The sequence below is a fragment of the Pieris rapae genome, chromosome 13 (genome assembly GCF_905147795.1).
Source record: "Pieris rapae chromosome 13, ilPieRapa1.1, whole genome shotgun sequence".
Taxonomy (NCBI): domain Eukaryota; kingdom Metazoa; phylum Arthropoda; class Insecta; order Lepidoptera; family Pieridae; genus Pieris; species Pieris rapae.
The window spans coordinates 6,200,423-6,224,771 of record NC_059521.1 but is presented as its reverse complement, the minus strand read 5'-3'; the positions used below and the strand labels follow the sequence as shown (position 1 = coordinate 6,224,771).

The following is a 24,349-nucleotide window of genomic DNA, read 5'->3' as shown; positions in this document are numbered from 1 at the left end:
TGTACGACTAGTTGTAACACGTAGCTAGAAGTTTTATGTTACTAAATATTTTGTTAGACATTAGCAAAGTAATAATTGAACTGCAGTTATAATACGTTTTTATTCAGATAGAGTAAGAGTTCCAAGGAATGTGTAAATTTTTTTCCTGTGTGGAAAATGTATAAGGAAAATTTGTCTCATAATAATAAAAACACAATGTCCGGATAAGTTCCAAATAAGCTATTTATTACTTATTAGTAGGGTAAACAGTATTTTTGCGATTCACGACTGTCAGACAGCACCATTTGTCATGAAATGCGAAGTATCTTATTCAGAACTTTTATCTTTCGAATAATTTATGTGTTGCATAGTTATTTGGTACTTTATCCATACATTGTGAAACAGGCCCTAAGTCGTCGTTATTTTCTATACTCAACCAATACAGATTCTTTGTATGCTGTCCACTGAGCCTAGGAAGTACTGGTTCGAGTTGAAATAATATTTTATTGTTGAATAATACTTACCGAGGAATGCTTAATGTTATACGCTACGAAGATAAGGTATACAACAAGATGAGTAGCATGATTTAAAGGTGCAAACAAAATGTGTGGCAAAATCAAAGAAATTCTTGACGACTTAAAGAGTGACGGCGATTGAGATTTGAAATCTAACAGTTAATTTGAATTTAGAATCATGTTTTCCATAAGCGTACATACAGTGTACAGTACAACTTTTATTAGTTACACATATTAACATATAACCTATGTAAAACATATTAAATGTTTTCTTTTCAATTATTTTTGTGAGTAGTGAAACCATTAACAAAAACCTCTTGAAACATGTAGTTTTATCTAGATTTTAGCACTTGCACCCCAACACTAGTGTCTCTTGACTACTTACGGGGGTTGTCTCATACTTAATTATTGATGTAAAAAATTGAGAAACAATAATAAAAAATAAAAATAAAAAATATTTTATTATTTAGACTCCACCCTTATCCGAAACTATCCGAAAGTTGTGAAACGGATACGGATATAAGTATATGTATTTCGGATATCCGATTGTTTCTGTTAAGGTTACGGAGCTCCATAACATCCCTGGTTATTAAAACCAGTGGAAGGAATTCTTTTGTTGGTCTAAGCTTTTGTTATGAGCTAGACTAGACAACTGTGTGCAATAAACGGAAGTTGCAGTCACTTTACCAATGGAATTTCACCTTCAGGCGCCACTATCGGCTACAAATCAGACTAACAATAATAATTACGAACAAAGTATTCTGCGTTAAGAAACATTAATTACTATTTAAGATTAACCTTAGTTACACGAGTTACGCTAAACATAGCATTTATGTTTCATTTCCGGACCCGAATTAATGGCGTAAGATAAAAGGTTCGTTAAGACAAAGAAATACTAATACAATCGATAAAGTAGTAGCGATAAAACTACGATTACGACATTGTAATTGTGGTAAGTAAGGTCTCTTTCTTGGATTGGAAGGATTCTTTACATTAAACGGTAAACCTATACCTCACAGAGAGTCCTTGAATGTCACATCCATAACTGTATGGTCAAAATCCATTTGAGTGCCGCGCCTTAGGGATGGCGATCTGAGATCGATTAATCGAAGAATCGATTTTTCGAGCAGAAAATATCGATTTTTTAAATCGATATGAAGTACTGTGTCGATTCACTGAATCGATATATCACCCTTGAAAATCGACATTCGATTTTTTCTGTTTTGGTATAAACCATACAATTATTTGCATTTAGTTGAATGTGCCTGAATTATAAGAGTGCTGCCGGTTAAAGAGTTAACTACTCATAAACTCGCGAGATGGCTGTATGTTTAGTATCCTTTACTCGCCTCTCTTTAATAAAAAAGTTACGTTTGTAGTCTTTGACTTTATGTATTTATAATCTGTGACGATTGATATTGCATTATTCATTTGTTGTTGTCGTTTAATGAATACTGTTATTAGCGTAATATAAGTATTTTCATCAGATTTTCATGTAGTGTTTGTTGCGAAATAATAACTAATTGAGAGTAGGTAAGTAAATAAGTAAAGCGCTTCTTATTTTTTACTTTGACGCTATTATTTTCAGTTTGTTCTGTTAGTTGTGATTATCATTTAAATTTACTTTTACACAGGAATAATCAGCATTGAAATAACTAATAAGTAATATGTGGAATTCTTATTGATGGAAGTGTTCATACTTCATTCACGATTACTTTATGTCCAATTATCTATTTAACGTCAAAGCATCAAATTATTCATCTTGTTTACAGAAAAAATAGTAAAGCTCCCATTATCATTTTAAAAATAAACTATCGCTTTTACTCTAATTTTATTTTAATCAAGTAATCGCCAGGCTAGGGATGGCGATTCTTTCCGAAAAATATCAATTTTTAAAGCAATTCGTATCTTAATTAATCGATTCACATTTGGTGCTATTTTTATATAAAGGTTACTTTTTTATAAAATGTTAAACTATTCTTTCATATAAAATATTCTTTTAAATTCATTAAGAAATTATGCTAACTAATCCTAATAGGATTTTGAATATTACTCGAAACTAGTGACTAATTACTTAAAATATCATTATTTATCAAGTTGAATACATATAATAAATGAGGAATAAATATATTTTTTCAGCATGTCGGGTAGAAGTGATTTATGGAATCATTTTATTAAAAAAGACTTCGGAGGCACATGCAAATATTGTCACCAGGATGTAAAAACTAAGGGACCCTTGGAAACGCAAACTTGAAAAAAAGATCGATTTTTTAAGAATCGATTTTGTAGGCCTCGATTTTTTCGTGAATCGATTCATTAGACTCGCTTCATCTTCGCTTCACTTCGAAAGAATCGCCATCCCTACCGCGCCTTTTAACTTGATCCAGTCCAGAGCTGGCTTCTCCAGAGGATCGAAAGACTTCATCGGTAGTTATATTTATTTTAGAATATTGTATAATTATAAGGAATATTTATGAGAATTTTTATATATTTAGAGCAATTAAAGTTTTTTTTTATATTAGGTTTTTGTACATGAAATAAAATTTCACGAGTTTTAGCTGTTCTGTGCTGGTTTTAATTGTCAATTTGAAAAGTTTTCTTTACCATACAATACGTTTAAAACCGTAGTTAATGTGGAATATTTATCAATACACACATATATATATGTTAACTAAAGTTGTTAAGTAAAGAATGCCTAACCCCTTAATGGATGAAACCTTGTACTAATTTCATAAGTAGGATATTAAAGTACTGTTTAAGGTTACATTGTCTTGGTTTTCTTTTCTTCGCTTTTGCGTCAATACGACGTCATACATTTAAAGCTTTCGAAAGTGACCTGAGATGACATATAGTAAGGTCAAATGTAATCATGTTTCATATTATTTTTAAGAAACAAAAATATTTTTTTTTGTAATGTAAGTTCTTTAAACGATAACGAACACTTGTATGGACTATGAAGCGCCATAATGCACGCAATCCATTTCCGGTTCCGTTTATTTGATATTTTGTCATTAGTGTAAAAACGTGCTTGTCTTTGCGCCCCTAAAATTCGTTTAAATAAAGAATAGGTTAAAAATTAAACAATAAATGGTGCACATAACACTTTTATTTAAACATAACGTGATAAAGATAAAAAATAAACATTTTTAAATTAAAACAACGAACTTAATACAATTGAGATATACCGACCACATCTTATATTACATGGTACCGTTTCACTCACACACAACGGATTTATTTTAATACATGTCAATTGTCAATTTGACAGATACCACGACATACACAATTTGGTGAATATAATTTACTAGATACCCAAATTCACTATTTTAAACTCTTTTATTATATATTATTAACTATATGTGGCTAATAAAATTAGTACACGGTTTTTGATTTTATAATCCGTAGTATGAAAGCGAACCCATCGAATTTTACTAGACAAGGTGTTTGGGCCATGAAATTCACCAATTTATGTACTAGTTTCTCGCAGAGGCGCTGGATTATTTCAACAAAAAAATTACGTAGTGCTAGCGTCTGCTTAAATTTATGGAACTGATGACTCAGTTGGAGTTCGTCTCTATTCTAAACGAACTTTGCAAACATCTTGTCCAGTACTTTTTTATTACAAGGTAACCTTTAACTTCTACAAAATCCTATAATTTCGAGTATATAGCTGTATATTAGTTAATAAATATGAGTTTGATTGGTCGTTTATCACTAACGCTAAATTGAGAGCCTTCTTGATTGTTTAAAAAAACATAAATAAAGCTGCAGGGCTACTATACAATTTAAGTCTTAACAATACGATTGTCACTAAACATTACGTAATAATTATCCTAAAATGTAATATACTTTTAATACTATTTATATATTTATTTTTGTATGAAAAATTTCAGTACCGACACAAAATATCAATTGAGGGTAGAATAGGAAAGAACTTTTTGTTTAGTACCTTCACAACTACTTCAATCAGGTAAAGTGACAATTATATTGTATTATAGTTATACTGATATTACTTTAGGCTTTATAGCGATTACATAGCGTGTAGTAAATTGCACCAAGACGCAATTTCAATACACTCTGACAACTATAAAGCTTAATGTAGACTGCAGTGCAGACATTAACACTTTAATGAATAAATTACCCTTAACTAGAATGTCTTTTATAAAAATCAATTTTTAATAAAATTTATATTAAAAAATCACATTCCACACATTTTCCTGCGTTTCGTATATACATACAAAACCATGAAACAATCTTACAAACGTAGTCTTGAACGAAACCAGCGAAGCGATGTTTGAAGTTTCGAGTAAACGAAAACTATAGCGTATATCGAAAGCATTTGACACAAAGTATCACTAGTAATTACGATTTTCATTGTTATATAGTCAAATTGTGGGCCAAGTTTGTAGACTTTTAAATGGCCTGTTAAAGATATGCACGGTTTATTTAAAAAAAAATAGAAATCTTTTGTATGATTAAATTACATAGAAAACTATGTACCGATTCAAGTGCAGAATGCTAATTCCATTCAAGATCACAAATTACATACTCCAATACCAAAACTATAAAGGCCACGGTATATACACTGTTTCTGCAAATAGTCAATGTCTAATCTTCGATTGAGGTGTTAAATATTTAAAAATCACAACTTCTCTAGAACGAAGGCACAGTATTACCTAAAGTAATTACAAGTTTATGCTGTTTATATTATACATCTATAGGCTGCATACACCGCATAGACGTCTTGATTCAAGTTTGCTGGGTCTAGAAACCTCCAAGTTTTTCAAGGCGATTCAATAAAAAAGCGAACCATCAGATGACGTCTGTGATTGGTCAACAGCGTTAGACAAATCACATTCAAGCGACAGTCAACGAACCTTCAGATTATGTCATTAAAATATTTTATGTCACTGTCAGTTTTTAATGTCTAAAATGAATTTTGGTGCCAAAAAAAAGTGTTCCTTTAATCTACAAATTCTATGATTGGTTACTGTAGATATTATATCAGGTGACAAACTTTTATCTATAAAAACTACGAATTGTAATAACAACTGTTATCTAATACCGTGTATGCAGCTAAGCAATACACTATCAGTAGGCTCGATATAAAATTTTAAATACAACTTATTTGAAATGACTTAAGGAAGCTCGTACTCTGTAATGAGTTTACAACTTTTCACATTTCAGTCGTGCAGGGTTGCCATGTAATGCCTCGCTGTCAAAAAGTATTATCGCTATTGGCAACCCTTGATTATTAATTAGAAATACCTCGTACTGCGTCTTTTGTTGCACAAGCCGACTGTCTTGGTTACCCCATAGATATAATAATAGACTGAACAGTTGGATAAATTTATTAGAAGCAAGTTTTCTTCATACTAGTTCTGTATATGCTTTAATATAAAACGATAATTAATATATCGCGTTTGCTACAATTTTTGTTATACTATCAAGAGAACAATCACAAACTCTTAAAGCGTAAACTAATCACGCTTTAAGAGACAGTTAATCTCTTACAGTAAAATACAACACTACAAGAGAATATGAAGTTAAAGGAATAGGTGATCTTGGTTTATTACTATTATTTTCTAGATCAGAATTCATCAGAATTAGCACCACTGAATTTTACGACATACGACTTAGCTGCCTTGTGTTCTCAATATCAAAGCCACGCTTTATCAATTACAGAATAAAGATAAATTTCCTTACAGTTAAAAATCGCTTATTATCAAGTGTTCTTAGTCCATTTTACATCTATGGTTTAAAGTGAATTGTGGCGTCAATGTCAACTACAAGTTACCAGATCTAAGGCCAAATGTAAACTAATTTGTCAGAGGTATCCGCTCACCTGCTCTCACGTTGATATTCTCGTTGTCCATACAGATGGCTTTTCTGCTAAGAACATAATTAAGTATTTATACCACAAAATTGTTAGATGAAATCGTTTTTTAGAACAGGGGGCAAATGTGTAGGAGGCACTCCTGGTAGTAAGTAATACAGCCGCCCATGGACACTCTTAATGCCCAAAGGGTCGCGAGTTCGTTGCGGGCGTTTCAAGAATTGCTACGCTCTTTTCTTGAACGACCCATATCGAATTGGTTCGGAAATACTTCAGTGGTTCTACATAGTGGTGGTGTGTGGCAAAACTGTCTTAAAAAACGATCAATTTTGAAACAGCGGATGTCGTCGGCAGTGATACGGGTGGAATTTTGTATTATGCCTCGACGTCCGATGGTAAATGTATAAAAAAACTTAAACAGACTGAAAATATGTGTCAGTTAATCATCAGTTTATAGAAAATAGAGTGAACATGGCTGCTGGTTAAATTTTCGTACACTTTTATAATTTTACCTGGTACTGTAATTAGTGACCTTTAAGAAAACAACGTACCAATTCTTAAAAGGCCGGCATTGCACTTTCAAGACTGGGCGGCGGTTTCAGTTAAGATCTGGTGAGCCCGTTTGCCCATTTGCCCGCTGTTACAATATAGAAAATTATAAAAAATCAACATATTATTAAAATACTTTTTTTAGTTTAATAATGACTCATCACCTGTTCTATGAGATTCCCCGTTGATATGATGCCTCGGTACAATATATTTTGACTCTTGAAACATAGACAACATAAGGTCTTCCGTTGTTGGATATTCCACCTCATTTATACTCGCGACTAAGGGGGAATTTTCGAAGCTTCTATTATTCGACGGGGACACACTGGACCTAGATGGGATATCCACCGATTTTGGTCTTCGCGAATCCACGGGCGTCATTTTGGGATTAACGTGCACGTCCTTGTGTATATACGTCTCCGTTGGTTCGTTTTCGTAGTCGCTATCGTTTACTTCGACTATAAGCGGCCGTTGAAGCGTCGGCGACTGTATCACTTGCTTCGCGGGTGAACTGGTCGTGGATGTGTCTACGCTCTTCTCTTCTACGTCCGATTCGTTCTTTTCGATTTCGGATACTTCGTTCAGCGTCTCGATCGGTTTGTACCTGGGCATACGCAGCGCCCAATGCTCCTTATCATCTGTGGAACAGGAGTGAATGACGTTCGATTTCTTCCGCCTATAGAAGAGCATGTAAGCGGAGTTGTTGACGAGTTCACTGTAAGCGTTTTCATCATCCACGGCCGTCACTCGGGAGTCGTCAAACTTGTACCAGTGGTTGTCGTATGGGTTCTTGCAAGCTGCCGTGTAATGTCCCGTTTCTAAGTCGTCTCCATGGTGGTAGCATATGGCATACAGATCGTAAATATTGTCTTGTGGATTTTGGATTGTCTTGGAGTGTCTCCGTCTTGGCGATCGAGAGTTACCAGGTGACTCGGCACCTGTTGTATTTCTTCGGACCAAGTGTGGGGTCATATCGAAGTCGTTAAGGGGAAACTCTACCATTGTTGTCAATTTCGTGCTGGTCCTCCCTTTAGCCTGTCTATGACATAAAGTAAATATTATACTTATACCGTTAGTATGTCAGTACATTGCTAACCTTTGCCTAATCTATAATATGATAAGACATGCATAATGAATATATCAGGAGCAGAGTCAGAGAATCTCTGTTTTTTTATTATAATTATTTCTATAAAGAGTATATTAAATTCTCGTATACATAGTTCGTATAGAATTTAATTTAATTAAAACTAATTGTACGTAACTGTTTCTTACAAGTAGATAAACACTAATTCAACGTATAGCCTACAATAATAACCTATATGTTTAATTATCTTAGCTTGGTTTTTAGTTTTTATATAAACATATTGATAAGGAACTACTTACTGTCGAAATCTTTTCAAATGTATAACAAGGATATCAGGAAGAGACCAAAGGCCGAGAGTCTTGACAACCGGCATGTATCTTTGACATTGAGGACACCTGAAATATTTGTCAATTAATGTTCTGTCTATTGTATAACATTCTGTCCTAGCAACCTTCTTATATCTTCCTCCCAACACCTGCCTTCTCTTGTTCCTGTATTCCTAGGACGGACGATGAAGGTGTGGGGTATCGTATGTGTACATAACAATATGTGAAGGAGAAATATAATTAAACAACCATCTCAGGCAAGCCTTGGTAAACGACTCCTTATTTTATTCATTTTAAATATAATGTAAATTTTAACAATAGTGTTAGCTTTTATAAGTCAAATTTGAAGTAATACAGAATACGTAAAATCAGTGAAGTGAATAATAGTGAATCTAATCAAGCTATGAAGTGCCATGGCTGTAATAACGTATTAAATGTCGATCATTTTTTAAAGTGTAATAATTGCAAACGCAAGTTTTGTTATGAATGCCTTGATGTTGCTGCCGGGTCGACTAAGCAGCTCAGTGCTGAGCAATTGGCATCACTTAATTGTCCTCTGTGTCAGAATGTAACTCGGCGTAAAAACAATGACGATAATACTCCTGTCCGGCGGGGTCGCAATAACCAATCACCAAGCGCCTCCTCATATATAACGACGTGTAAAGAGCCGGAGTGTGATTTTGCTACGAAAACTTCTGCAGGCGCTGACTTTTCTAAGCAGCCGGTTACGTTGGACAGTATTAGCAAACTTATAGACTTGAAACTGTCCCCTGACTCATCGTTTATGCTAAATCTACGGTCCGCGCTTAGAAAGGACTTGAAGGACATGGTGACCGACGAGGTTAGCCGAGCTGTTGAGTTGGTAAAGGCTGACTTCACGACGACAACGGATTTTATCATCTTAGAACAAAATGATTTGAAGTCAAATATTGCAGACAAAGACAATCGAATCAGGGTACTCGAGACTGAACTTACGAAATCTCAAAACACGTTATCAAAACTCCAGAGTCGTTTATTTACAGTTGAAAAGATTTCACGTGACTTAAACCTCGAGATTCACGAGGTACCCGAAAGCAAGACTGAGAATCTGATGGAGTTATTCAAAAAACTCTGTGAGTGTTTAAATGTTGTGGTATCTGAGAGTGATGTTAAAGCATGTCGTCGTGTAGCTAAGATGGACTCAAACTCCAAAAGGCCGCGAAACATACTAGTTACCCTCTCAACGCAGCGTCAGCGTGATACACTCTTGTCTGCGTTGACTCGCTTCAATAAGTCCCACCCTGACACCAAACTATCTACTACCGATATTGGTATTGGCGGCTCGTCGTCGAGCAGGATATACTTGTCTGAACATTTGTCTCCTGAAGCTAAAGAGTTACACCGTGCGGCACGTAAATTTTCTACTGACAAGAACTACAGGTTTGTTTGGGTGCGATATGGCCAAATTTATGTTCGTAAGGATGAATCAAGCCCGGCCATTCTAATTAAAAGTCATGATTCCTTCACTAAATTGTCTTAATTGTTATTACTACTACTAATTTGTTTGTTTATCATTGCTTAGTAAGTTACTTGATCAATTTTTGTTTTTATATACTGAATCACACGTTATTTCCTCAATGATTAATATATTTTATCAAAATGTAAACAGAATTCGTAGCAAGTTAACTCAATTTTCTTTAAATCTGTTAAATTCTAACTTCGATATTATATGCTTGACGGAAACGAACTTAAATATGAGTGTTTTCGATGGCGAAGTTGTTGACGCCCGTTACAATCTCTTCAGACGAGATCGTGCGGATTCCTCCTGTGCTAAAACCGAGGGAGGTGGAGTTTTACTCGCCGTCCATAAAAAATACCAGGTCATCCGTCAAGCATCGTGGGATAGTGATATGGAGGATGTCTGGGTTACTCTTATTCCTGAAGCACGTGACACTTCTCGCATAAATTTATGTGTTTGCTATTTGCCTCCTGATATTAGAATTAACAAGCTTGAACTCTTTTATAGCCATTGCCAAAATTTACTTCTTAATCGTTTCCCTTTGGATAATTTCTTATTAATTGGTGATTTTAACACACCTGATTACTCTGATTCGATTAATCCCTCTCTGTCAATTTCCCCTAACCCGAGTAAGAAGCTCCTTCTACTAAATGAATTAATGTCACTGTGTAATCTAAAACAGCATAACTTTATCACAAATGCAAACGCTCGCTTGTTGGATTTGGTGCTTTCTAATATAGATTGTATAAGTGTCAATGAAACACTTGCATTAAGTTTGTTAGATAAAAATCATCCCGCAATTTTGATTACTCTTTCTCCGATTCAGATTTCTAAAGGGCTTCAACGCGCTAACATTAAACGGCTTAATTTTGCTAAATGTAATTTTGAAAACATTAAATCTGAACTCCAGTCTGTGAACTGGTCCGAAATCTTATCGTCCCCTTGTATTGATGAGTGCACCGAAGCTTTTTATGAGCTTTTATTTGAAATAATATCAAGAAATACACCAAGTTGTTGTAGCAAATTCTCATCTTATCCAGTCTGGTACAGCAAATCCTTAATTAAATGTAATAAAGAAAAAAACTTATATCATAAACGGTTTAAGAGGTTTGGGAATCCCCGCGATTACGACGTTTTCTCTTTGCTGAGGGAGAGATGCAAATTTCTTACCAAGATTTGTTACGACAAGTATATCGCATCCATCGAGGACTCGTTGGCCAAGGACATAAAATCATTTTGGAGATTTGTGAATAATCGTAAAGGCCATATTTCAGTGCCTCACACCATGACACTTGAAAATACTTCTGAGACAGACGGTCAGGGGATATGTGACCTTTTTTCGCGATACTTTGGTTCAGTTTTTGACGATAAAACTAATAAAACTATATACACTGACCAATCTGGTGCTGTAAATAACACGTATTTTAATATATTATCTGGCTTTTCTATTACGGTAACAGATATCAAACGTAAAATAGATAGTTTGGATATTAACAAAGGGGCGGGTCCTGACCTTCTGCCTCCTATTTTCATAAAAAGTTGCGGAAAGGAGTTGTCCATTCCATTATGTGTTCTCTTTAATAAATCGTTAACTAGTGGTGTGTTTCCTAAGCGCTGGAAAACTGCCCACATAATACCTATTTATAAAAGTGGTGATAAGTCCAATTGTAAAAACTATAGACCGATAAGTATTTTATCTTGCGCTGCTAAATTATTTGAGTCAGTGATGTATACTCATCTGTTCAGTCATTTTAAGCCTGTTCTTTCAGACAAGCAACATGGTTTTGTTAGAAACAGGTCTACGGTCACTAACCTTCTGGAATACAAAAACTATCTCTGTCAAGTGTTTGCCACAGGTGGCCAAGTTGACTCTGTTTACACTGACTTCTCTAAGGCTTTTGACAAAGTAAATCACCATCTGCTCTGTCATAAGTTAGCGTCACATGGTATCCACGGCAGTTTATATAGATGGATCTGCTCATACCTAGACTCTAGAACTCAGTTGGTTGCGTTAAAGGGCTTCATCTCTGCACCTATCGCAGTTACATCGGGAGTACCTCAGGGTTCCCACTTAGGGCCATTATTCTTCGTAGTTTTTATTAATGACCTTATTCAACAACTGTCCTGCAATTGTCTCTTATATGCAGATGACTTAAAAATATTTACTTCTATTACTAATTTAGATGACTGCTTAACATTACAGCGTGATATCAATACCGTATCACTATGGTGCAAGACGAACTACATGTATTTAAATATAGACAAGTGTTTTGTCATATCGTTTACTAATAAACGAAACAAAATCGTATGGAACTACGTCATAGATGGTCAATTAGTTAACAGATCAGATGTTGCAAAAGACCTAGGTATCCTGTTCGATGACAAGCTTTCATTCCGTGCCCACTATAGTCACATCACGTCTAAAGCAAACCATCTACTGGGTTTTATTCTTAGATCCACAAAAGGTTTTAAAAATCCTCGTAGCACCTTGTACTTATACTTCAGCCTCGTAAGAAGTATATTAGAATACGGTAGTCCAATATGGTCGCCGAATTATAAGGTGCACATTGACGATATTGAACGAATTCAGAGGAAATTTCTCAGAATTTTATGTTATCGTATAAAACCTGGCCGGTCTAACTTAAATTATTGCGATAGACTCCTGAAATTTAAAGTTCAACCATTAGAATCCAGACGCATAGTCTTCGACTTAGTTTACCTTTACAAAATCACCCACTCCATTATAGACTCTCCCGAACTACTAGCTCACATTAGCCTTAACATTAGATTTAGTGCCCGTAGAGCTAACGAAGTCAATTTATTTTCCCTTCAAACTTATAAGAATAACATCTCTTTTTACAACCCTTTGACCAGGATGGCTCGTCAATATAACGAGATGGCAAAGAGCAACCACTTACTTGTGGACATATTCTGTCGCAACATCAATAAATTCATTAGTGTCGTTAAAGACATCCTCCATCGTAGGTTAAGTGCTGACCCTTGTGGTCCTGGTTAACGTTACGTTAAATTGGTGTCGAGGAACTTATTATTATTATTATTATTGTTTTTTTTTTACTATGTTACCTTTGTTAGTTATGAGCCTTTTATTGATGTAACATTAATTTTGCAGTGTGCACATGGTTTTACATTAGAATCCTGTTCATAACTATTAGTTTTAAGTTTATTTTTGTAAAGATTATAATGTGTTTTGTGCACCAAATAAATAAAAATAAAAATAAAATAAATGCTTACAGGGCATTGACTTAACCTAGATAATAAATGCAATGTAAGAACGATTGCGCCATACATGTAGGTATCAACAAAGGTAACATCATTGTCTATTTGTTTTAAGAATGAAATAGAAATCGAATGACAGATGGCATTGGAGGAGGTTGTCGAGAGGTAAACTGAATAGTTGTAATAAAAAAACCACGCTTATTTCTAATTGTATGCCTTAATAAATTTCGTTAATTATTAAAAACCAGTGGTTATCTTTATTTGGTCCGTATTAACTACACCATAATAAAAAACGAATAGTTAAAAATCTTAGCATACTTACAGTAATTACTACCTCTATATTAATATGAAACTATTTAAATACCTCAAAAGCAACACCTATCCATTTAAAATGCTAGGAACGTAAAATGGTTATACGCGTTCCAATTTCAAAACGCGTTGGTCTGGCTTAGACCATATTAGGTATAGATATTTATAAAATGTATCTAATAAAATCACAATTCAGTTTAGACCTAACTTTATTACGACATTAAAATTGAAGGTTGTTATGTGTATTTCATTAGCATATTTAATTAAGACTTTCTCTCTTGCTAACTGGATTTATAAGAAACCTCACCGATAGTAATACATTAGACAAATATAATTTATCGAGATGTATGTATGTACAGTATGTATGTATGTGATCAGTGGCCTCAGACTCTCTCATCCATCGTCAAAGATTCGATTGCCGGTTCACCAATTAACTTTCTTTAAATGTGTACATTCGTACATTTAACATTCATTTGACAGGTGAAGAAAAACATCGTAAGAAAACCGGCTTGCTTTAAACCCAAAAAATCGACGACGTGTGTCAGGCACAGGAGGCTAATCACTTGCCTTACATTAGATTGACAAATGATCATGACAGATTCAGAAATCTGAGGCCCAGGAAGGAGGTTGTAGAGCCACTGATGCATTATTTATTTATTTATGTATTTGAGCAGTGTGAACACAGGAGGCTGATCACAAAGTTGAGTTTAACATGAAACTAGCTTTTTCGTCTAGTTTCTGTGCTTGCGATGGGAAAAAAATTGATATTCGAACCTTAGCTATGTACTAATGAATTTATTATGTGACCGAACGATACCTCGCTTGCAGTGAAAGGAAATGAGGCCGTCTAGAAGGATATGAAATGGACTAGCAACATAGAGACGTTAAACAATAATACACGGTTTAAATCTTTAAAAAAAAGGATTATGGAAAGATTAAGAGCGCTATCAAACGTCATACAGAAAAAATAGTTTGAGAGCACCTGAGACTAGATTTATGTGTGATTAACAATTTAGAAAACGTGCCTTGACAACGACACTCAGTTTTTTATAAGACAGCAAAAGAAAGCAGTAAAAGAAATTTGATTTCTTATTATATTATTTTATTAGTTTTCGCAACATATACGTCGAGAAGAAAACTTTATATCTTAGAAATATTAAAAAAAATATTATATTTCCAAAGAAAATGTAAGATGTATTAGACGTCCTAACTCTTCCTGAGGTTATTATTATTAGATCCAGCCTGTTACCTTTTTAGCATTTATTATCTATAGCTGTTTTATTTGGGTCGAATAAGTATGTCACGAGTATGTAAGTGCGTGCTCCTATTTCACCATGCCTCCTGCTGATAGAGGACAAATCTTTGTTTTTAATTTATTTTTTTATTCTTTATCACTCAATATGTCATATGGAACATGGTGTAGTGGTTGCAGCTCCTTACAAACATTGTGTAAAAAAAACTTGGCGATTAAAAAGAGTGGCGGAGAGTTTATTGCCAATTCTTCTCTTCCGTTCTACGCCCTTGATTTGAGAACTGGCAGTAAATGTAAAATTAAATTCATTTTCTTTTTTTTTGACGTTCATAGGTGTACATTGTTACCAACATGAATAAATAAATTTTGATTTGATTTGATTTAAAAAATTCGACAGAATCAGTATTACCTCCAAGCATCTTCCTGGGCGAGATGTTCCGCCCTCGTGTAATGAGCAAGACAGGCGTGTAATGTTAACGGAGCGGCCGCGCCCGTAGCCGATACGTGCACCTCGCACGCTTCACCCCACTCGCGTATTATACTACGATCAAAACAATTACTTAAAAATATTCTCACCAAAATGGGGGGGAATTTAAAATCACACATATTATTTACATAAGAACTTCGTTATTTTAAATACAAGACGTAAGCCTGACAAACATGCATCCAAAAATTTTTAGAACACCTGACAACCGGACAGGAGGCTCATCGGATGTTAAGTGATACCGCCGCCCATGGACTCTCGTAATGCCGGCTGTAGAATGCCCAAAAAGGGCAGTCATCGCACACCCATTTTTAGTGGATGCGTCGCGGCCTTTGAGTACGCTCGAATTTTGATAAGTCGCGTCTCTCAGGGAAGACCCCATCGGGAGTCGATTCCACATTTCGCTAGTGCTGATTTGAGAACTGGCAGTAAATGTTAATAATAAGATTCATTTAATAATTCTTTTTTTGACGTTCATAAGTGTACATTATGTTACCTATATGAATAAATAAATTTTGACTTTTATACCCATACAAATAGTAACAGTCGTTTTATTAATTGATTTACTATACCCGATTTTCTTCCTAAACATATTATTAATACACTATTTTAGACTTTTAGTACGTAAATTAAGTGGTTAAAATACCTGTCTCTATGTACGGGCTCCCAAAGTAGTTCCAGCCTCAAATGCGGGTACTTGTCGTGAGCGCAAAGTGCCTGTTCCACGTCTAGCGCAAACAATGGGTGTGGCAACTGTTAAGTCATAAATACAGTAAACTTTATGTGGTGGTATTTTACAAATTATAGTCGGTTTTTTATAGGAATGAATATTCCTGTTGTTGTTTTTTTGCCAGCCTGTAATTTTTTAAACATAGGCCATATATAATAATAATAATAATCGTAAATATAACAAATCCTAATAATCTAATTATATTGTTATAATTTGCTTTGTTCTCTTGGAAGTGTTGTGAATGTAATGTAATGTAATGGAATGTAATGTAATGGTGAATGTGGTAAATCACAGAACAGATTTTATCTTATTTTTAACTTAAATGACGTTGTGGTTTATGACATTTTCTTTTGAATTATTGTATGTAAAGGGAGGATATAACTTGCTGAGTTTCTTGCCCGTTCTTCTCAGAACAAGACCTCCTGGTAGTCTTGCGAACGGATGGCGTAGTTTTGCTCTATCGCGAATTTTGTAAACGTTTTTGACATTCATAAGCATGCCTTAAGTCGCATCTAAACTGAATAAACACATTTTGATTGATTTGATTGATTGAATAAGCCTTTATTCATTCAAATACAATACCTCGGGCAACAGATACGCCGGGTCCCTTGGCCGGTGGGCTTCAGCAATTCTGGCCTTGAAGATATCAGTGCCTTGGGCCGTCTCCAGCACCCGTTCAGCTACCACTTGGCACATCTCCTTCAACATCAGCTTCTGAAGATCTTCATATGAAATCTCGCGAGGAACTTGCATTGCGTATGGGGAACCTGGGAGTTTCTTATGAATTTCACAAATTTCCGATATTCATTTATGTAAAAAACTAGAGTTTACTCAATAAAATACATTTTTTTATTCGGATCCAGCGGAATCTCTATATTTGTTTATCGCAATTTACTATCATATCAGTTACATTTTAATGTTTAACTACGAAACCCTTTAATTGTGATATCACCAGGAAAATATCATCTATTTACGAATTAATTTAGATACGTTTATCTACAAAAAAATGCGTTTTTAACCAACACAAATATAACAAGAAATAGTGTCATAGATAACAACACTGATTCTTGTTTTAAAGAACAGGGGGCTCATCTGATGTTGAGTGATACCGCCGCCCATGGACACTCAATTCCAGAGGGCTCGCGAGTGCGTTGCCGGCCTTATAAAGTAGTTAAGTGTAAGGGGCAAGGCTCTATTTCGAAAACAATGACATTTTGGTATTACAATAAGAATTGTATATATCTGTAAAATATGCTGAAAAAATATTGATTATACGATGATTGTAGTCATATAGAAGTTATCGCCTGTCAAATAAAATTAAATACCAATTAGTAATACATACCAAATCGTTCGCCTTCCAATAAATTAACCCAAAGTATGAGAAGATATGGAGTAGTTGGTGTTTGCAGGAGTGGTGGGGCCTCCATACAGTAAAGGGCTCCGAAGTCAATTCCCGCCACTTCCCAACCACTGCGAGCGTTACACCATCCTTGAAATAACGTTAAATTTAACTGTGTATACATTTACATTAAAAGAGAATGAAAATCCGACTTTTAACACCGAGGAGATATTGTTGCAATTAGATATTATTTAAGTATATTTAGGCTTCCGAGTAATGTGATTTAATTTTTATATGTTGGTCAAATTTTACACAAAAATTGTTCTAATATAGACTTCTTATTTTGGTTATGGCAAGATACCACTGAACTTTAATTATATGAAGGAAAGGAGGAGGAACCTCAGAACCAGCTAGAATAATATATACCCTTAGCGACCTTAATAACTTTTCCCGTGTATTAGTTTTGGATTTGCCGCCAATTCACAAAAACAAATGACAAAAGCATGCAATATACCATATTAGATTACCAAAGAGTTCTAAAATTGAAATTCAAAAAAAAGTTTTCATAACATTTTTTGTAACTGGCCAGTTCTAATCATTTTCAATGTTACATAGGTAAGCTGTAAGCGTAGTTTGTAGTTGTCGCTAAAATAAGAAAAAAATAACATGACTTGCTGACTTAACAGAAAATAATAGAGTATGAATCAGAGTGCAAGGCTGTTTTATAACAGTGTCTGAACAGACGACTCGTGAACATATCTCAAAAATATATCTGTACCTATTCCCTATTGGTTCCCTTACCAGTCTCATTAATCTCAGCCAGTATGATGTGCTCTCTGTCAATACCGGTGTCTCCATGTAACGAAGTTCTTAACTCGTCCATTGTAGCGGTGGGCGCAAGTTCTACTCCGATACGCACTTGCCTTGGTTGTTGGTTCACATAAACAACCTGGTGATATCAAAAAAAAATAAAAAGGAATATATATATATATATATAAATGTTATGTTGGTTTGTGTATGCTTCAAACTCAAAAAGTTCTACACCGATCGAGCAGAAGTTATAATGAGCACATAGACAGAAACTTCATTGGTGCACAGTCGGGGATCAAACCAACGGCCTCAAAGATGAGAGTCGCACGCTGAAGCCACTAGGCCAACACTGCTCAATATTAATACATACACTTTACTATATAAGTTACAGTATACAACATAAATAAACATTACACTGTAAAAAAGGCGAAGAATATTAAAGTACAAATTTTAGGTTTTTCTTAGTCATTACTTTTAAACAAATACTCATTTGTCTAATGCGTATTAGGTAGATAGGTGCATAAAAATATTTTTTTTATTGATCAGCCCACTACCAAATATACCAAGTTTTATAAATAGTCTAAACTGTCTGAACTCCTAGGTCACAGACAAAATTTGGAAATTTGAAAGATTCTGTTGAACCTTGGGAATGAATATAGGTCAATGTAATTTTTTTGTAAGAAACTGTTCTGAATTTAACAGTATGTATAAAAACGTTGGACGTTGTTACAAGAAAGAAAAATTTATTAACACAGTTAAGGGCCTGTTTCACAATGTATGGATAAAGTACCAAAAAGCTATGCTACACATAAATAATCGAAAGATAAAACTTCCAAATAAGATACTTCGCGTTTCATGACGAATAGCGCTATCTGACAGTCGTGAAACGCAAAAATACTATTTATCCTACCAATAAGTAAATGGCTTATTTGGGACTTATCCGTACATTGTGAAACCGGCCCTTAGTATAAAATACCTACATTAACAGGCAGAGGTGAAGGTTGTACGGTGACGGGTCGTGTCGGAAGTTGTACACTGACGCAGTGAAACGGATCGAAGGTGCACGAAGTTCGCTCGCATTTCGCACATGTCAATGCAGACCTGAAATTATTTCAATTCAAGTTCTTTTGCAGAATGTTAGCTGAATTGGATTTGTACGGACACAGTCACGTGATTAATAGCTTTCGCATTTTTATTTGTAATGTTTGCTAAAAGCCTTTAAAAAAATGGTTGCCTGGAAGAAATCGCTTGTAAGCGATAAGGCCACCCTTTGCCTTATATATTTTGTAACTGTTTTTTTTATTTTTGTTATTTGTGTTTTTGTATAAGGCAAAAAAGTATAAATAAATAAAGCCTCTATAATGCCGCAATTCCGATATATCGTAAAGGCGTTTACCTTGATCAAAATTTGTAAAAAACTAAACTAAACTTTGTACTAAACTAATTTAAGCTTAGTTAAATAAATTAAATCACAATTAGTCAAATGTTATAAATAATTTTTGTTTGTTTGTTCCCTTTTATAAATCTTCTTTTTATGAAATGTATCATGTATTCCATATTTGGCTATATTCTCAGTGTATTTGTATGTAATTATGTATAATTTATGTTAGCTATAGGAGTACTAAATAAATAAATAAATAATGTCACTAAAAGACATAGACGGATCTTGAATTTGTCTCTGGGCTGTTACGGGGACGCCCCCGTAATAGACTCACACGCACAAAATACACAGACTGAAAACGATCGACGGGTAATTCCCTGTTCCTTTCGATAGACGCGCATCGCACATGAGTTGATCTCAGATTGAATTGTTTAATTAAAAACATCGCCTATTGTTTTTACTGGGAAGTGGGGGCCCTTCGTATCCACGGGGCCTTGGGCTGCAGCCCAAAAATCTCTTAAGTAGATAATCCCTGCTAAAATACTACAGCTATAAGCAATTTGAAAATTAAATTGTTATACTTATTTGTTACCCCTTAATTTATTACGCAAAAGCGGAGTTATAAGGAATTTTAATTCATGAAATTTTCTAATTCCTATTCATTATCCTTTACTATAAACAATTAAAAAAATCAGTGGCACTACAACCTCTTTAGGTCTTGGCCTCAGATTTCTAAATCTGTTTCATGATCATATTTAAATCTAATAGGCGAGTAGGTGATCAGCCTCCAGAGACACACGTCGTCGACTTTTTTGGGTCTAAAACATGTCGGTTTCCTCACGATGTTTTCCTTCACCGTTCGAGCAAATGTTAAATACTCACATAGAAAGAAAGTCCATTGGTGCACAGCCGGGGACCGAACGTACGACCTCAGGTATGAGAGTCGCACGCTGGAGCCACTAGGTCAACACTGCTCATACTATTATATATACCTCATTTTATTTAGACTATTACTCTTTGTTGGTTATTGTTTAATTGATGGAATGCTACAGGCATATCTTGTATCATAGACGCACCTCTAGCGTTTCATACGTAACAATGGAATGTCCCTAGTGTGGGAATTAGGGTCCGTTTAAATAGCAAACACTGTGTTCGATTATTATTATTAAATTCAGTATACAAAGTTTGAAAGCGAATATTACCTGTACTGGGCTTGGAAAACTGCTTGTACAAAGGAACTGTTGCGACGTGCGTGATTAGCCAACGTTTCCGCTGCCACTACCTCGTCTGACTTCCCCACTGTATTCTAAAATCATATTTATTACATACACTTAAGGTTCAAATTAGAAAAACAATAGAAAATATAAGAAATTTCCCTTAGACCAAGTAATTGTTCATTCATCGCAAGAGCTGGGAAACCTGATACAGGTATTTTTTACTTAAAAGGGTTCCCAAATCTAACACATAGAAATGCAAATGTACTTATAATGAATAAACCTTTTTAATTTTATTATTATTACACAAATGTAGGGTTGCAGTGTTTTACAATACCCTAAACCAGAAAATAAGGGATGAAAGGCGAAGGCATTCTCACCCGCTATACGTCCTTAATTTTTTATGTGGTAGTAAATTTATAACCTGCCTGGATTTATTTATACTGACTTTCAGAAGTACATGGTTTCTTAAATGAGTTTGATTATTTAATTTTTAATTTTATATTTATTCAAATTAATAATTTTTAAGTCGAAGCATGAGACAGTCTTATAAACTCTTTTTGCTTATAATTTTTTATCATCCCAAGAAGATAAGATCTTCTTATCACTAGTAAAGTAATATTATAAATGCAAACTTTTATTAACACATAGGAACAATTATTATGAATTCTGTTATAGTGATCAGGAAATGGTGAGTGCTGCAAAAAACTTATTTGTATGAGAGTGTTTCTTTTATATAAAATTTTATTAACATATAACAGCTAATTAATATTAATCAATTATACATTTGGCATCCTTTGAAATCAGATGCTTTCCAATTGCCATTGAGCTGTGGGAATAACACAACTTTGTAACTTACTTTGATAGTCTTATATTTTTTCTTGGTTGCTGTATTCAAGTCTTCATGAACTTTATCAAGGAGCCAAAAGAGAAATTCTTGTGCATCATGTTGACTATTTCCTCGATACTGAGTACCATGTCTTTCAACAGCAGCCTGGAAAAATGTGGATACATTTTAAAAACAGATATTAGTTTTTTTTAATTTAGAATGTTTAAAGGATTATATCCTTATCATCCATTTCCAAATCAAAATGCAATGAGTATGATTAATATTAATTTATAGTTACTCATAAAATATATGTTTTCACACATTTAATACTTATTAACAACTAGTATAAAAAGAAGATTATTATTTTCTTTTCATACTTTAAATCTCCAAATATTTAAATCAAAATATTCCATAAAAATAACCAGTTATTCTATACAGCCTATTTTTTTTTTAAATACATATGAGTCTTTTACATTATTCTTATTCAAGGTATGTACATACATCTAAATATACAAAATAAAATCCAAAATAAAAACTGAGAATTTATGCCATGCATGTCATGGTCGTAAAATAATATTTTTATAATTTAATATATACCTTGAATGCTACACTCATGTCAGGTATATAATGACAAGACCACAATGCCTTAAGCAACGCTGCTAATTGCTCAGTCACCTCTCCCCGTGTACCATACTTCTTTGAGTTAATTTTATTCCTCTTTTGCAAATCAACCTGTAAAATTATTAATAAAACTTAACATAAATATGGTAGTTTTCGTTCTCAAATAAAGTTTACCTAAATCAATTAATATGCAACTGCTACTACAATAAGAACATTTAAGTACTTTTAATAAGTTAAGCACAACATAAGGAATTTATAAATATGCTACTAAGTTAAAACTTTTACATAAGTTTTAATATTAATATAATTTGTACTGTATATTGACAATACAGCATTGTTCATTACAAAGGATGCAAGTTTTATTTAGATATAATATATTTAAACCTTGATTTAAATTTATCACAAGGTTATTGTCACAACAAATTATACTGTATTGTAACCGTTTCAGTGCCATAAGTTTTTATTCATGTATGTCTACAAATGCCAAAAAATAATTTTGGGAGCACTAACATATTCCTAGCAATTTTAGCACATACATGAAGGAGTGTGATTGCAGTCCTCAGCACTCATACAGGCATTTGCTAAGGTTAAATATTTGTTGACTTCTCAACCTATAAAAAACTTGGTGGTCAAATATCTAAAGAAAGACCTAATGATGTTTTCAACCATTTCAATAACAAAGCATGGTCTTATGCCCTTTATTTACGACATACTTTCCTATGAAATCATTGTAAAACTTAACACAAACATCATTTAATTATCATAATAAAATAGTTTAATTTTATTAACATGGCACCAATATATTCTATAGATATATAAAAATTACCACAATTACAATATATTTTCAAGATTTACCTTATAAAAGTCAAGTACAAAATATTCTGCTATGACATCTGTGTGAGAGAGACATTGAAGAACTGCATTCATGTAACAAGTATTGCCATGGTTTTTTATTCCAGTAGCTGCAGGAGTAGTACCAGGCGGCCAGGGCGGCTCTCCACTGCATGGCACTCTGTCACTGTTAACCACTTGACCAGATTTTACCTACACACAGATAAAAAAGCCTAATAATTATGTATCTTACACTATCAATGTACCATAATATATAATTATTATGCTACGTACAACAGTAGTATTTACAGTACTCATATGCTGAGCTATTTTGTTTAAAAATATCTTCCATGATGGCCTTCTGAATAACTTCCTTTCTAAGCCACCCTCTTCTTTATTTGTTGTGGCCAAAGGATTTGCACTGGAGGGTTTATTGTCGGTATCGTTGCTTTTATTTTTACTAGAGCTCGGTTTTGTTGTACCAAATGGATTGCGAGGCAAGGTAAAGGTACGTTTAAGTCGGGATCCTTCCACCTGTTTTGATGTCATATTGGATTCTGAGACTTCACTTATCAATTCACTTTCTGAACATGATTTTAACACTGTTGATAAGTTACTAATAGACATATTAAAATAGAAATCTTCTAAAATTTACATTTAGTTAACAATAAGATGATCTTTATAAATTACGAAAGATAAAAACATTAATTAACTACAGTAGGTACATGATTATTTTTTATTCACTTTGGACACAGGCTACAGTATTTCGACAAAACTAGCTAAGTAATATCAAGACTGCGTAGTTGCCATTATACGTGTCACAACTCTTAGTCATAAACCTTAAAGTTTTAGTTTCGGCGTATCTAGGTTTCTCCAATCATTTTAATCGTCACATTAGAACTTATGAGTATTTTTTATTAATAAAGGTCTTGTCTTCTACGACAATAACCTCATATTGGCAAAGATGCTTATTAGTCCCTGTTGTGTTATATACGGATTATTTAAAGTATGGTAATATAGCCTAAGCCCTAAGTTATGTAAGAAATAGCGTAGAGCAAGGCAAAAAAGATTTTTTTGTTTGAGATATTTCATCTTTTCTCGTAGTCCATTGCTTTTCCTGAAATATACTTTATCGGACCTCCTTCTAATAATGTTTTCTCACTCTGGTATGATACGATACTTTTGATATAGTTTTCCAATAATTATTTTAAAAAATTAATAATCAAATATAAAAATCTAATTGTATGAAAATAATCAGGTGTCAACCGTTTGTGAACGGTATAGAAAACGTGTCACAATATATTATATATAATTATTAAAAGCTAATATCAAATATTATCGTAACTACGAACGAGTGAGGTCGGCTGCTTATATATATTTTCATGCAACTTTCAACCAATATATTATTATCTATGCTGATTATAATTTTGTAGGTTGTTCCAGTCATATATTTTGAAGGCCATGTCTGTCAGTGTCATTGAGTGACATTTATTATGTCGGAGTGTCAAACTGTCGTTCCCGCAGC

At 33.9% G+C, this 24,349-nt stretch overlaps 1 protein-coding gene across 2 annotated transcripts; it reads right to left on the bottom strand.

Annotated features, from left to right (window-relative positions):
• Positions 1–3,582: 3,582 nt before the first annotated feature.
• Positions 3,583–23,594, bottom strand: LOC110993566 (ubiquitin carboxyl-terminal hydrolase 31). Of its 2 annotated transcripts, none has more exons than XM_045630697.1 (14): positions 23,119–23,594; positions 22,849–23,037; positions 21,970–22,104; positions 21,403–21,537; positions 20,532–20,635; positions 18,929–19,049; positions 17,940–18,087; positions 17,142–17,288; positions 16,382–16,566; positions 15,716–15,822; positions 14,995–15,126; positions 8,263–8,358; positions 7,044–7,918; positions 3,583–6,383 (listed from the first exon to the last, which is right to left on the bottom strand). In XM_045630697.1, the coding sequence occupies exons 1-14, from the start codon at positions 23,449–23,451 to the stop codon at positions 6,346–6,348; spliced, it is 2,745 nt and encodes a 914-aa protein (XP_045486653.1). In that variant the 5' UTR covers positions 23,452–23,594; the 3' UTR covers positions 3,583–6,345. The 2 variants fall into 2 exon arrangements, with proteins under 2 accessions (XP_045486653.1, XP_045486652.1); XM_045630696.1 differs by having other exon boundaries at positions 3,583–6,386; positions 23,119–23,593.
• Positions 23,595–24,349: the final 755 nt, after the last annotated feature.